The sequence below is a fragment of the Xiphias gladius genome, chromosome 19 (assembly GCF_016859285.1).
Source record: "Xiphias gladius isolate SHS-SW01 ecotype Sanya breed wild chromosome 19, ASM1685928v1, whole genome shotgun sequence".
NCBI lineage: Eukaryota > Metazoa > Chordata > Actinopteri > Istiophoriformes > Xiphiidae > Xiphias > Xiphias gladius.
In genome coordinates, this window is record NC_053418.1 from 23,800,797 (window position 1) to 23,814,606 (window position 13,810).

A 13,810-nucleotide genomic window follows, 5' to 3' on the forward strand; every position below is an offset into this window, starting at 1 on the left:
CTTATTTCCCCACGTTTAAGCTGTTATTTTGTTCAGGCACTATGTTAGACGGAACTGGGTCCTCGCTCTCTGCATTTTGAAACCGTCGCGGTGAGAAGACACCTAGCAACAGTAGCCGGGGAGAGAGGAGGAGGTGGGCATGGTTCTATTAAAACAAGAATGTTTTCAAGTAGCATTGCATTACAATTAACGATGACACATATTTACAGTTATGTGTACGGTAAGGATACAAGAACTGTGTTCTTAACGTACATATTAACGCATGCTATTGCTAACCGGTTGCTTGAATGATTAGCTTCTTGTCTTGCTAAGCGGCTAATGACTATTAGCATGATTGTCAAACTCAGCTTCCTAGAATGGATCGTGTAGCTAACGTAACTCAAATGTTATTTGTCTCCCCCTGTAACGGACAATGATCTGTGCAGGTGACTGCTCTTTGACTAATTTCTTGTATAAATATCTTAAGAATTGTCATATCTTGCTTTTGGCTTGCCTGATACATGCCTGACCAAGTTAGATTGCATACATGGGATTGTGCCAACAGGAATATTCTTGAGCATTGTGTTTATACCAACATGACATTACATTTCCACCAATCCGTCGATTTTATTTATGTTAAATAGTTAAACGTTCTGCTAGCCAGAAAAACCTAGACACGAGGGTGGTAGGGTTACCGTTTTCTTGGTTTAGTCACGTCTGCTATGGGAGAGCATGATGATACATTCAGACCTTGAGGAAAGCACGTAAATAATACAGACGTACACAAAATATAGTTTTAAGCAGCTTTGTGTGTTTTTTTTCTTTTTAAACATGGACCAATGACCAGCAAGTGATCTTGGCGATGTTCTATAAGAATGTTGTAAATACATAAATAAATGCCCATGACACTAAAAATGGTGTAGTGTAGAGGGAGTACATTGGGGACATTCTTCAGTATAGTACCGGATGCTGGCTTAAGGTATCTTGCAAATGATGTAGTTTATCGCTGTTTCACATTTTAGAGAGAAATGTGATCATTCATTTTACGTTCGGCGCCTGTCACCTTCATATCGTCCAGGTTTGAGTTTTCCCACAGGTCTGGAATGCAGCGTGCGCCCTCCTTTGTAACTGAGCATGCGCAGAACATGTTGTAAACAATGAGACTATTCCAGACCGTCTCCAGCTTTGTGTCTATCCAACAGTTTATCTGTGCAAAACTAATAGCGGTCTCCCATAGCTCCGCGTATGCTAAATAAAAATGGTCCTCGGTAAGTATAGGGACACATTTGTTACTAGATGTCATCACGTACACTTTGATTTTTATCGGCATCATCACCACGAAGACGTATCAAATTTGTTACGTTACAGCCCGAAAACCCACCTCGAATGACATATTTGGGCGTGACAGCGTGCGAATGAACCGACTAATCTTGCTATAAATTATCCAGTTTTCTATATATTTTTTGTAATCGTTAATATTCCAGTCCAATCTGCCTACTTTACTCAGTCTAGATTTTCATCTGAGCAGTTTCCCTCATGCTAGCTTTGCTAGGCACATTCTCCGCCTGCTAAAGTTGACTTATTGGTTAGCAGGATAGCTAGCAGATGCTAGTCCCATATTAGTGTGGTTGATCCCGACAAAATACGATATGTTGGATTAATAATATGGTTATATAGAACTTCAGTAGCACCTGCTTTATTGCATTACATGGACTTATATTTGTAAAAGACCGTGTAGATGTTGAGCAAACATCGGCTGTGTAAGATTTCTGTAGTCTACATGCAAATATTTGGAAATGAAGGGCAGTTGTTGGTCAAATAAGTCTCTATTATATTTTTCAACGTGAGACTGCTTTAGGGTATAATATTAATGTGCACACAGAGCAGTTGCAGGCAGTTTGATTACTTATTATGAGGAATATAGAGGAAGGTAAAAAAAAAAACGTACTAAACTCACTCTGCATTTAATTTAGAGTTTTAGCAACTCCTTGGTTAATGGCTACATGGCCATGGCCAAATAATACCAAACAGGCTGTTTAAAGCCAGACAAAAAAATAAATGTGTTCCTTGACTGTATGGTTGTTATTTGGAATTAATGGTAGTAGAGCTGTACGGAAGGGAAAAAAACAGCAAAGCCAGAGGATCTTCTGATTTCATATGTTAACATAATATCAATTTAGCTGTGTAAAATCACATACCATCTTGTCTAAATATTACTTACTTCCCTGAAACTGTCATTTTTAATTGGCATTCACAAGTACCTCTGAAAAATCTGAATGAATCTGAAACCTGTAACTGTGGTGTAGTGTTAATTGAGACAACAAAATTATATGTTATGATTCTTGATATTTAGTTTAAAAAAATCTGAAACTTTAAAAGAGACTAATGCTGAGTATCATATTTCCTTGGACGGTAGTTGTTCAGTTTGTTAACAACGGCTGGTCATGATTGCTGAAGTGTATTGTGCGGTATGTCGCAGGGAGCTGAAGCATGGAGGCGGTACTGAGCAGGCTGAGGGGGTTAAGTGCCGATGAACTACGCGAGGAGTTTGCCCGAGCGAACCTCAAGTGCGGCCCCATCACAGCTACCACCCGAGCCACCTTTGAGAGGAAGTTAGCCCGAGTCCTGGCTGGGCCAGAGAGCAGTGCCACTGAATCGGACTGCAGCTCTTCAGGAGGTGTTTTGGGCAGTGCAGCCTCTGTTGCCAATCATGCCAACCCTGTGCCGCGTGCCACCTCAGCAGCTGCACCCACCACTGCTACAGCAGGCAGCAGCCCCTCAGAGGCTTCCAGCGAAGAGTTGGACTTTGGCTACGGTGTGGGTCTCAACCCTCCAGAGGAAGAGGAGATCTCAGTAAAGGAAACCTCGAACAGCTCTGCTGAAGGCAGTAACTCCCAGTCCAAAACAGAAACCCCTTCAAAGCCCGCACAAGTGTCCCCAACCTTTTACTATGGAGTATGTCCACTGTGGGAGGATGTTTTGGCTAGAAATGGTAAGAGAGACTCAGCTTGTTCTTTTGTGTGGTGTCATACAGATATGATTGTTCCATATTGACAGTTAGCAAAAGTTACAGCAGTGCTCAGGATTACTGGCTGGGTTCTCTTAAATTTTTGGGAACTGCAGGAAAAAGTTTCTGTAATTAAGGGGGAAAAAATACTTTCCAAACATGACTACATCTCTTATGTACTTGTGAGTCCAACATCATTTCACACAGTTTCATTTTGAGTTTGATAAAGGGATGGAAGATTTAGTAATATTTCCTACCACAGTATCTCCATAGTACATAGAAAATCTAGATAGAAATGATGGCTGCAAAAAAATATTATTGTCATTATCGATTAGTATGCAGACTCTTTTCCTTGATTAATCATTCTTTTCTACAAAATGCCCATCATAACTTCCCAAAGCCCACTGTGACTTATTCAAATTGCTTTTTTTATCCAACCAACGGCTCAAAACCCATATTCAGTTTACTATATATGACAAAGAAAAGCAGCAAATCCAAATGTTTTGCATTTTTTCTTGAAAAATTAATAGATTAACAAAATTGTTATTGATTAATTTTCCTGTCAATTGACTAATTGATTAATCAGCCAATTGTGTCAACTCTACTAAAAATCTCAAATAAATGAAAAAACACTATAGATGTTACTACTTACAAATTTATCAATAATCAATAACATAGTAAGTTTGGTAGGAAAGATATTTTTTACATGCATAAATAAATGCACTGAACTCTGAGCTGTTATGCTGAATTTAGCGCTGCACAACGATAATATTGTAACGAGTTTAAGGATTTAATGTCTTTAGAAGACAGCAGCTCTAATTATTAACATTGTACTCCAGTCAGCAACAAATTATATATATGTTTCTTCAAACAGTAGTTTCAAATGTTCATTTTCACCATTAATTGTTTTTTTTCTACTTTCACATATGTTTACTGATAGTGCTAAATGCTGCAATGCTTTCCTATAGTGTAAACAAAAACTGCTGTCCTACTACAACAAAAAATATTTTCAGCACATATGGAAACAAACATGCTGAGAGTATAAATATAGTTTAAAATCAAATATGAATAATAAGAAAATTATAAACAGAATTATAAATAGTGTTTTCTAAGGGATTGGTCCTCAAACTTTCTTAATGCCTCTCAGACTGAAAAATACATGCAACTCCTGTGAGCACTATTTCTTTGACATTTTATTTTTTTGGCCTTATACTGAACTGAGACCAGTGCCCCCCTTAACAGATCATTCTGTTGCTCGTTTGTTTATTCATGATATCTTCTGTGTTGCCCAGTTTCAGTATTTGTTTAGGAGTACTTGCTGCTGTAGTAGTCTGACATCCACATTTGTTAAGTGGATGAAAGCATGTGTTGCTGTTTCTGTGGTGGTAAGCAGCAGGGCAGTTGGACTGCGTGACCCCTCTGGAATATAGTATTGATCTAAATTCATCCTGAGTTACTACAAAAATCAATTCTGTTAATGTTAATATGTCAGGGCAAGCTGCACTTTGTAGGTCCTCATCAAAATATGACTTTACAGGCTGACTGAACAGAAAGGAAACAAAATGAAAATAGAGGAGATTCGCTAATACTGAGGTTTTTTTTTTTGTTTGTTTGTTTTTTCTTAGAGAGAGCACATGTATACATAGATAAGAAAGACGCCCTTCAAGCTGTAAAGATGATGAAGGGAGCCCGCTTCAAAGCCTTTCTCAACCGTGATGATGCTGAGAAGTTTGCCAAGGGGATGTGCGACTATTTCCCCTCTCCCAACAAATCTACACCCTGTGTATCTCCCGTGAAACCAGGCCTGGTCATTAGTAAAGGTAAGTAGATAAGATGTGTGAGACTTTTCTATAGAAAGGGCCATAAGCAGTATCGTTTGTTATATATTTTATTAGAAATTCAGCCTAGGTTTCACCAAGGTTTGACAGAGATCTTTTGGGCCATGCAGTAATTTTTTTCTTCTTTCTTTGAGTCTTTTTGCTGCCTTTGATGTAAGTGTGATCTTTAAGCTAATCATTGTGATTTCCAAAATGTCTGTATAGTTGTCAGATGCATCATTCGTCCAAGTTTTGTCAAAGTCAGAGCTGCTGTAGCTGAGATATCATGTGACACAAAAAGATGCAGAGAAATCTATAACCCCTGCAACAGTTTGACCATGGAGCACACCAGCCTTGAATAATATTTGGAGTTTTCAACAGCAGTGCCCATCCTTCACTCTCTTCTCCCTCTCCATGCTAGACAACATGGAGGTCGATACGATCAACCGGGAGCGGGCCAACAGTTTCAAGAGCCCACGCACCCAGGACCTGACCGCCAAACTGCGGAAAGCTGTGGAGAAGGGCGACGAGGTGACCTTCAGCGAGCTGATCTGGAGCAACCCGCGCTATCTCATTGGCTCAGGGGATAATCCCACTATTGTACAGGTGAGGACATTAAGTTAATTTCTCTGTGTACTACCAGTTTTCCTGAAGAATAAATAAAACCTGTAGTTAAATTAAGATGCAGCATTGTTTGAGTTTGCTGTAGTAGAACTGTTGTAGATTCTTGCGCTCTGTGAAACTTTTGCTATTAATAGAGATGCGTATCTTGACTTGACTGTTGTCATTTGTTGATACATAAACGTCTTTTCCACAACAGCGCCAACCTTTCAGCTAATGCCTTTATCAAGCATACATTTCCGAGATGAAGACAGAAATATCACCTGGTGCATTTTAAAAATATCTTAATTTTTTGAAATAATAGTAGTGTCACTTATTGCTAAGACTCCTCAGTGTAAACTCTAGATTTTTGGAGATAAATAAAAAAATTAAAAAAAAAAAAACATTTAATGTGCATAGGAGTGAAGACGAATGATGCAGATAATGTAACTGTTTGGTTGACTGTAATGCTGGCTGATTATTCAAGACTTAACAGAATGTCTGTTTTCTTGGTGTCATCAGCCGCAACATTAAAACCAGTTAGCGGTTTCCTTTTTATATGTGTGTACGTGTATATGTATGTGTGTATATGTATGTGTGTATGTGTGTGTGTGTGTGTGTGTGTGTGTGTGTGTGTGTGTGTGTGGGTATGTGTATATGTGTGGGTGTGTGTGTATGTATATATGTATGTATATGTGTGTGTATGTGTGTGTGTGTATATATATGAATGTATATTTGTGTTTATATGTGTATGTATATGTGTGTGTACGTCTGGGTATGTGTGTGTGTGTGTGTGTGCGTGTGTGTGCGCGCGTGTATGTATGTGTATGTATATGTGTGTGTGTGGGTATGTGTGTGTGTGTGTGTGTGTGCGCGTGTGTGTATATGTATATGTGTGTACGGCTGTGTGTGTATGGATGGAACTGTAAAAAATTTTGCAGAAACTGGATCAGTTGTATCCAAATCATGATCAGAAAGACCAAAAAATACGTCGCATCAGAAATCAATAAATCAACCTTAGTTTCCTGAGAGTTAGAAAATAAGCTGCATCACAGATACAAAATTTGCTGAGTAAAGAAAGCAGAGAGTAGTGGTCTCAGAGGATGAGTAACAGTTTCTAAACCACTTATCAGGAGGGGAAAGTCCAAACGCTTGGGATGGGCTAAGAAATACCAGTATTTCACAGTGAATGACTGAAAAAAAATTTACCGGTAAATCCAAGTTTGAGATTTATAGCAGTAACAGAAGGGTGTATGTGAGGAGACGAACAGGAGAAAGAATGGATCCGCAGTGTAGCAAACCGACGGTGAACATGCTGGTGGGAATATTCTAGTCTGGGGGTGTTTTGCCTACTCTGGAGTTGGACACCTGCCCCAAATTGACATTAAAACCGGAAAATGGATTGAATGTAGTGACTGGCTGGTGTAAATACCAACCATTGTTTTTTAAGCCCTTGTCATTATAAAATAAAATAATGGTGGGTGGTAAATCCCCAAGTTCAGCAGGTGAAGTTAAGGTCAGATCCTGCTTTTGGACAAAATTAAGCATCTTTTCCTGTTGACAGGAGATTAAAGAGGATTATGTCTTTATCCATACAGTTGTTGCACTGTTTTGTCTGCTTAGGAGGGCTGTCGGTACAACGTCATGCACGTGGCGGCCAAGGAGAACCAGGCGGGAATTGCCCAGCTGCTGCTGGACACCTTAGAGAACCCAGAGTTCATGCGCCTCATGTACCCAGACGACCAGGAAATCATGCTGCAGAAACGTATCCGCTACATTGTAGATCTTTACCTCAATACTCCAGATAAGGCTGTGAGTACTTTTACCATACCAGCTAAACCAGATTAGATTAGATTCTTTCCAAAAGTAGTTAATGGGCTGTGTTCAAATTGTATTTTGCTCTGTTTATTTGTTTCCAGGGGTTTGAAACACCACTGCACTTTGCCTGTAAATTTGGGTGCCCCGATGTGGTCAATGTTCTGTGCTCGCATCCTGACATCGATAAGAACTGCAAGAACAAGGATGGCCAGAAACCTTGTGATGTAAGGCGGTTTATTTTTAACCCTTATTTAACATAACATGCACGCTGAGTAAGAAAACCTTCAGCGTAGCCTGGGTTGTCATTGCTGGGGGTTAATGCACAGAACGTATTCATGAATGTGTGCACATACAAGAGCTGTGTGGCGGCTACTCAGCCTTGCACAGTACTGCTGAACACTGAAATCCTGGCAGTAGATGCTGAGGCAGATACAGTTATGCTCACTCAGGTTTTGAAGATGTCACCTTTTTAGGTTGCTTTTCAAATCTTTGGCAGCAGTCACTCAGTGCGCATTGTAAGCTAAACTTAAATGAGCAAATTCTTTCATCAGTTGATTCAGCAACAGCTGAATCAACTGATGATTCAGCAACAGCTGTATGTCTGAACACGCATCATAAACTGTATTTTTTTTTTCCTTTCCATAGCTTATTTGTAGCAGAAAAAATAAAACCCAAGAAGTGAAGCAGAAGATAAGTGACTATTTGGAGGGTAAGGACACACTCATTTCTTAGAACACATTTTTGTTCCTATGTTGTTCCTGTTTCCTGAATGACACAGTCAAGTGTCATTTAGTGTACATGCACTCAGAGCATCATGGTTGAATAAACACAGCATATATAAACAGCATATATGGTTTTCATTTAGATGTGCCAACTAATGTATTTTTTCATTATTGTTTATTTTTATGTATGTATCTATCTTTTAATCTTTTCTGTTTGCTAGCCATGTTGGCTGGTAGTTGGATTTTTGGCTAAAAGCATCAGTAGCAGGTTGAGGTTCTTTGGGCTGTTGTCATGGGCTTAGTTTGCGTCCCTGAGTGTGGCTGGTTGTGCATACTATTGAAGGAAGTACTGACAAGTTTGCATTGCAGATCACTTCACAGCTGTAGCTGTGTGACTTTGTGTTCAGTCCCCTGAGCGCCAGTCTAAGTGTGAAAAAAGAAAGAAGTTGGATGAATCGGACAATTGCAGCATAAGACTGGTACTGTGCTGAATTTAATGTATGAGCATGGCCTTTGGAATGAAGTTCTGCATACTGGTATATCTCAAGTCACTGTCCTGTGCACAGACTGACAGCAGCATATGCAACAGACATTTGAGAGCACATCAAATTAGATTTTGTTTTGAAGTAGACTGCCAGCTTGAGGTTTGACTCCCACTGGTGTGGTAATTGTCCTGTAAAGTGCTGTGAATAAAAGTCGTGTCCATCAAACAGTGTTACCTAACATTTGAAATGTCTTTTGCCTCACAGACCGCTGCTATATCCCTTTGTTGAGGGCAACCGACAACACCTCCCAACCCATCATTGGTGCTCCGTGGTCACCTGACTCCTCAGAAAGTCTGTCGCTGATCCATCGGCACACAAGAAGCCCCATGGATCCACTGATGACTGTCACAGCCTTTGCTGGTCCACTGAGCCCATCTAAAGCAAGTTCATTACCTAAACACTCATTGCTCTCTGTGTATTTAAGCAAATCTCGTCATAAAGTCGTGAAGTTTAGAGATCAAAACAGGTTTCATATGCATCGTTTGAAACATGCCGCGGCTAGAAAGTATAACATTCTCCTGTAGGCAGACGACTTTCGTCGGTCCTGGAAGACGCCACCCAGGGACAGAGCCAACCTTTTCCACCACCTGCTCAAGTCTGATCCTGACCGTGGGGCAGAGAGAGTTGGCAGGTCAGTCAAAAATAGTAACCTCACTACCTGTTATGGGATTTGTACATTTCTGCCTGCCTGCTTCTCGAGTATTGAGAGGTAAATTAAACAACATTAAAGATTGCAGAGATATTATGATACAACTGAATGGTGATACTACTGGGCTCAATGCTGTTGATTGTGATACATGAAGAGAAAATGCTGGAGCAAAATATTTTTTTGCACGAGCAGGGTAAACATGTCTTTGGGAATTATGAACAACTCGGGCCATATGTAATACACCATGGGTTCAAATCTGGTTCATCCTTTTGTTCCATGTCACGCCCACTAAATTTCCCATAATTCCTTCTTCACTATATTCAATTGAGCAGCAAAATTAATCTCAGAGAATAAAGAAGATTTTGCATTAAACATGTATTGAAAGCATCAAATTACTACTGGAAGAGACTCAAAAGCTCTTGAATTTGTTGTTCGGATGTGTGTCTGCGGTATTATGAACAGTGTTAAATAGTTTGTTCAGCGTAAGAAATGATTTCATATTAAATTAAAAAACTGATAAATGGTCCACTGCCACTGTGACAGCAATGTATTCTCAGACATACAGTAATTTAGTAAAATTAGTCAGTCAGTAAAATGTAGGTTCATGCTCCAGCAAACTAGGAGACACCAGTATTTTTGACTAATAAATACATAGATATGGCTCAAGTGATAAGTGGTCCTCTATCTACAGAGACCTGGCTCATGAGATGGGCCACCCGTGGGCTGAGTACTGGGACTTCCTGGACAGTTTTGTGGATCTATCATCGACTGAAGGCCTCAGAAAGCTGGAGGAGTACCTGAGCAAGAAGGATTTCAGCCTGCGGACTCACGAGGAGGCTGGGGAGAACGAGACCAGCAACAGGTTCAAAAGCCCCTCCCCAGGTATGCTCACCTACTCTGTATCAGGGAAGCTGCAAGTCCTGAAAAAAGTATGAATTGCGGAAATTAGAAACTGTCTCTGCACATTCCAGACCATCCTCCCTGACTGAATGTGTTAATCTGCATGGTAGTGGATGTTCTCAGCTAAAGCCTTTTGTTAGATATGAAGCAGACAAAGCATTTTGCAAAGCTACATAATCTGCTGCCAGGAAGAATTGTATGATGAAATTACACTGTAATAATGACTAGTTACTGGCCTGTTTTGGTGTTCCATCGTCCCTGGTTGCAGGCAAACCCAAAAAGTTCTGCAACTCCATCTCTGTTGGTGCCTTCCTGGACGAGGGTGATGACATCAGCCTTGAGGAGATGAAGAACCGGCAGAACGCAGCACTCACCAGCATCACCTCCTCTGCTGCATCCAAGGATGGCCTGAAGGGAGCAGTGGGCGGCCGTGAATTTCACATCCTGCCCATTGCGCTGCACCACCGCGGGGCCGACCTGATCGAGACAGCGGCCGAGCAGGACCTGCTGTGCTGCTGTGATGACGGCCTCTTGTCACCCGGTGTCGTCTGCAAAAATGGGGTGTGCTCTTCCTCCAGAGATAGGACTCACAATGGAGACAAGGTGTCCCCTCGCACCTCCCCTTCCTCCTCCTGTCTGCTGTCGCCCATCTCCAACCTAATGGTGGAGTTTGAGCGCATGTCACTGCAAGAACCACTGGACAGCCCCACCAGCTGCAGGGAGAGGAGGAGCAGTGGCGGGAGCCGGCACAGGGACGTCCGGGACTCCTACAGCTCTTCCTCAGCCACAGACCTGAGCTCCGGGCTGAACCGCCTGTCTCTTGGTCACAGCAGTCAGGAGGGCGAGGCCTTGGAAGGTCCAAGCTGGCGAACAGAGGGAGGGGAGACAGAGGAGAGGCGCAGCAGCGGCAGCTCTGAGGAGTACTTTGAAGCAGAGGAGAGCCTAGAGGTGCTTGGCAGGACTAGGGGGTCAGTAACAGGGGGGCGCAACTTCTGTGCTAGGTCCAAGTCATGGGACCACGGGGGGAGGGACCTGAGCAGCTCAGGATCCTCTGGGTCTTCCTATAAGTCCTTAGATAACTCCCATGAGTTCCTACCCAGGACTCCACCGCACATTAGAAGAGGACTTTTCATCGACGGGTGAGTCACCCTTGTTTCTCTGCAGAGGGCATCATAGATATAGGTGGAAGTTATAAACAGACCAACTTTAGAAAATGCCTCTTATAATGTTTCCCCAGATGATGTGTTAGTATTTTTAGACAGATATTGTAATTATTGATGATTAGCTAACCTTGTCTGAGAAACATCACAGGCAGCCAGTTACAAAATAGTTTCATAATCTCCAACTTACAAGTTACAATGACAGTGAGTAGATACCTGCACGTGTAATTGATTTTTTCCATGTTTTCACAGGGATTCACCAACAAAGTTGGACAAAGAGGTCTTGAACGCGATAGACGACTTAGACGTCGATCCCCAAAAGTATCCCAGCATTCATAGGTGGAAGAGCACAATGACATGGTACTCTGCATCAGACATGCAGAGGTTAGTAAATTAAAAGCTAAAATACTTTAATAAATATTAAGTGTGTGGGGAACCAAGAAAGGTTTGGAAACAGAATTGAAACTCCAGAGCTGTCCCATTAAAGGCCAGGCTACAGAAATTAGGCCACATAAGGGCAGAGTGACTGCTCAGTATTTGATTCATTTGTAAAAGTGCCACTTCTGATAGATTGTAATACTCCTCTACATGACTGAAATAATGGTCATATATTTTACAAAAAAGATGATGGTTAGTACAAAAGAAAATCAACAGATGTCTAGTGCAGAGAGGGTTTTTCAGCTTTTTTTGCAACTAAAAAGTTTTGTGATTACAGTCACAAGACATTTTAGGAATTAGTACTGAGGTGAAATGCCAGTGGGTGCAGTGTTTTGTTCCAGGGAATAAGTAAAGGACAATTATGAAAGGCTTAGCGCTCTGGACTGTGGGCATTTTGTGCTATGAGACGGTAAATCTGAACTAATTTCGATTTCAGTATTATTAGCAAAGCAACAATATTGTAATTGTAACCACTGACTGGTGTTGATGTGTGTCGTCTAGCTGGCCCAGCCCTGCGGTGGTAAAACCACGACTCAGGATGCCGCATCAGACTCCCGGCTCCCCGGTCAGCGGCCTGATGTCTCCCACTGGTCGCTTCAGTCCCGCCCGGCACGCTGCCTCACCAGACTTCAGCCCAAGTCGTTACAGCCCTGCCAATGCTAGCTACATCCAGCGCATCCGCCTCAAGCACTTGAACGAGCAACCAATCTAACTGTCCACTCCTCCCTCCGCTTCCTACCACTGCAGCCATACCCTCTCCAAATCCTAACCCCACCCTTCCCTCCCTACTACAAACCCAGCTGCACCAAGGTGGTTACACCAGAGCTCAGAAACCACATACCTAACAGAAATATGCACAAGTGTCTGGAAGATTTGTATTAATGATGTATGGTACTACTCCTATGTAATACAGGAATTCTCATCACGGGTTGTGATGTACACTCAAGACTTCAAAAAGGAAAAAAAGAAACCTTGATGATTTATGTACTGTATGGGTGTGGACCATGTTGAATTAACAGTAATGTTATTTGTGGCAAGTGTGAAGCACCTGTAGTCGACTTTTTTGAATATCGTGAATTCAAGCCGCACTCCCCAAAGTTAGTTGGTCAATAAAACCTTAGTGTGGAATCCTCAACAGGATTCTGTCACTGAAGATGTTCTTAAAAAAAAAAAAAGTAAAATGTCAATATTTTAAAAATTATTTTTTGTATGTTGGTCAGTAGCACAAAATTTAAATGTTTTTATTAATGGTGTTAAAACCGACTGCCATTTCCTATGTTTTTCCTCAGTTCAGGAATTGCCTTAATTTTCTGAAGTGATGGACCAGTTCTCTGTCAGTTTGCGTTGGTCACAGATGATTATGGCAAACATGGGAAAAACTGATAAGACTGAGATCTTCCATGTTTTCATTTTGTTCTTCAATAAATGCATACATTTTCTATCTTTTCTCGGTGGTTCCATGACATGTCTTGACTTTTCCTTTCAGCCACTAACGTCGGCCTTAGACTGTGCAATTTTTATTTTTCATTTTTTCTCTGAAATATCTGTCAATCACAAGCATCTCCCACAGTGTACAAATGACAAAACAAAACACACCCATCAGTATAGTATATTTTCCAATTTGCCTTGTCTGGGCTAAACCTTAAAATTGCTCAGTCTGAGACCACCTCAAAGCTGTATTAAGCAATTTTTAACCACTACGGGGCAGAAAGACTCCAAAACTAACTCAACAGCAACAAAACCCTGATACGTTTCATAGTTTACTATTGCCTATTGTGGCCATCTTGATAACAAAGAACTGCCTTAAGCTTACAGAGAACAATCCTGATTAGCTGAGAGCTGCACAGAGCTGGATTTTGATTCCCAGTGGGGTACTCGCAACCCTTTTCACATCACAAATTGTAATTTGATTCAGTGTTAATTTCAAAATTAGCGCTAACTAGAGCTTTAATGCCCAAAGGTACTTGTCATGAATCTCAAGTTAGCTGACAGTAAACTCATGTACACATGGCAGATTCCTGCAGTTCTCCACATGTAAGTCTAATGATGGAATGTGAGTGTAAAAACCTGCTGTGTCCTACTGATTTGTAACTTAGGGATAAATTCACTGCTGTATGAGGGCTTATCGGCTACATCTAGGACAAAAAAAGCCAATCAATCATTTTAAATATTCAG

The 13,810-nt window shown here is 41.2% G+C and overlaps 1 protein-coding gene across 2 annotated transcripts; it reads left to right on the plus strand.

Moving 5' to 3' along the window:
* Window positions 1-15: 15 nt before the first annotated feature.
* ankle2 (ankyrin repeat and LEM domain containing 2) lies at window positions 16-13,081 on the plus strand. 2 transcript variants are annotated; one of them, XM_040154479.1, is made up of 13 exons: window positions 16-133; window positions 2,459-2,971; window positions 4,612-4,806; window positions 5,225-5,409; window positions 7,027-7,215; window positions 7,323-7,445; window positions 7,867-7,930; window positions 8,693-8,868; window positions 9,013-9,119; window positions 9,829-10,019; window positions 10,306-11,176; window positions 11,450-11,581; window positions 12,137-13,081. In XM_040154479.1, exons 2-13 carry the CDS (start codon window positions 2,470-2,472, stop codon window positions 12,345-12,347), a joined length of 2,946 nt encoding a protein of 981 aa, XP_040010413.1. In that variant the 5' UTR covers window positions 16-133; window positions 2,459-2,469; the 3' UTR covers window positions 12,348-13,081. The 2 variants fall into 2 exon arrangements, with proteins under 2 accessions (XP_040010413.1, XP_040010412.1); XM_040154478.1 differs by lacking the exon at window positions 16-133 and adding an exon at window positions 1,126-1,247.
* The last annotated feature ends 729 nt before the right edge of the window (window positions 13,082-13,810 follow it).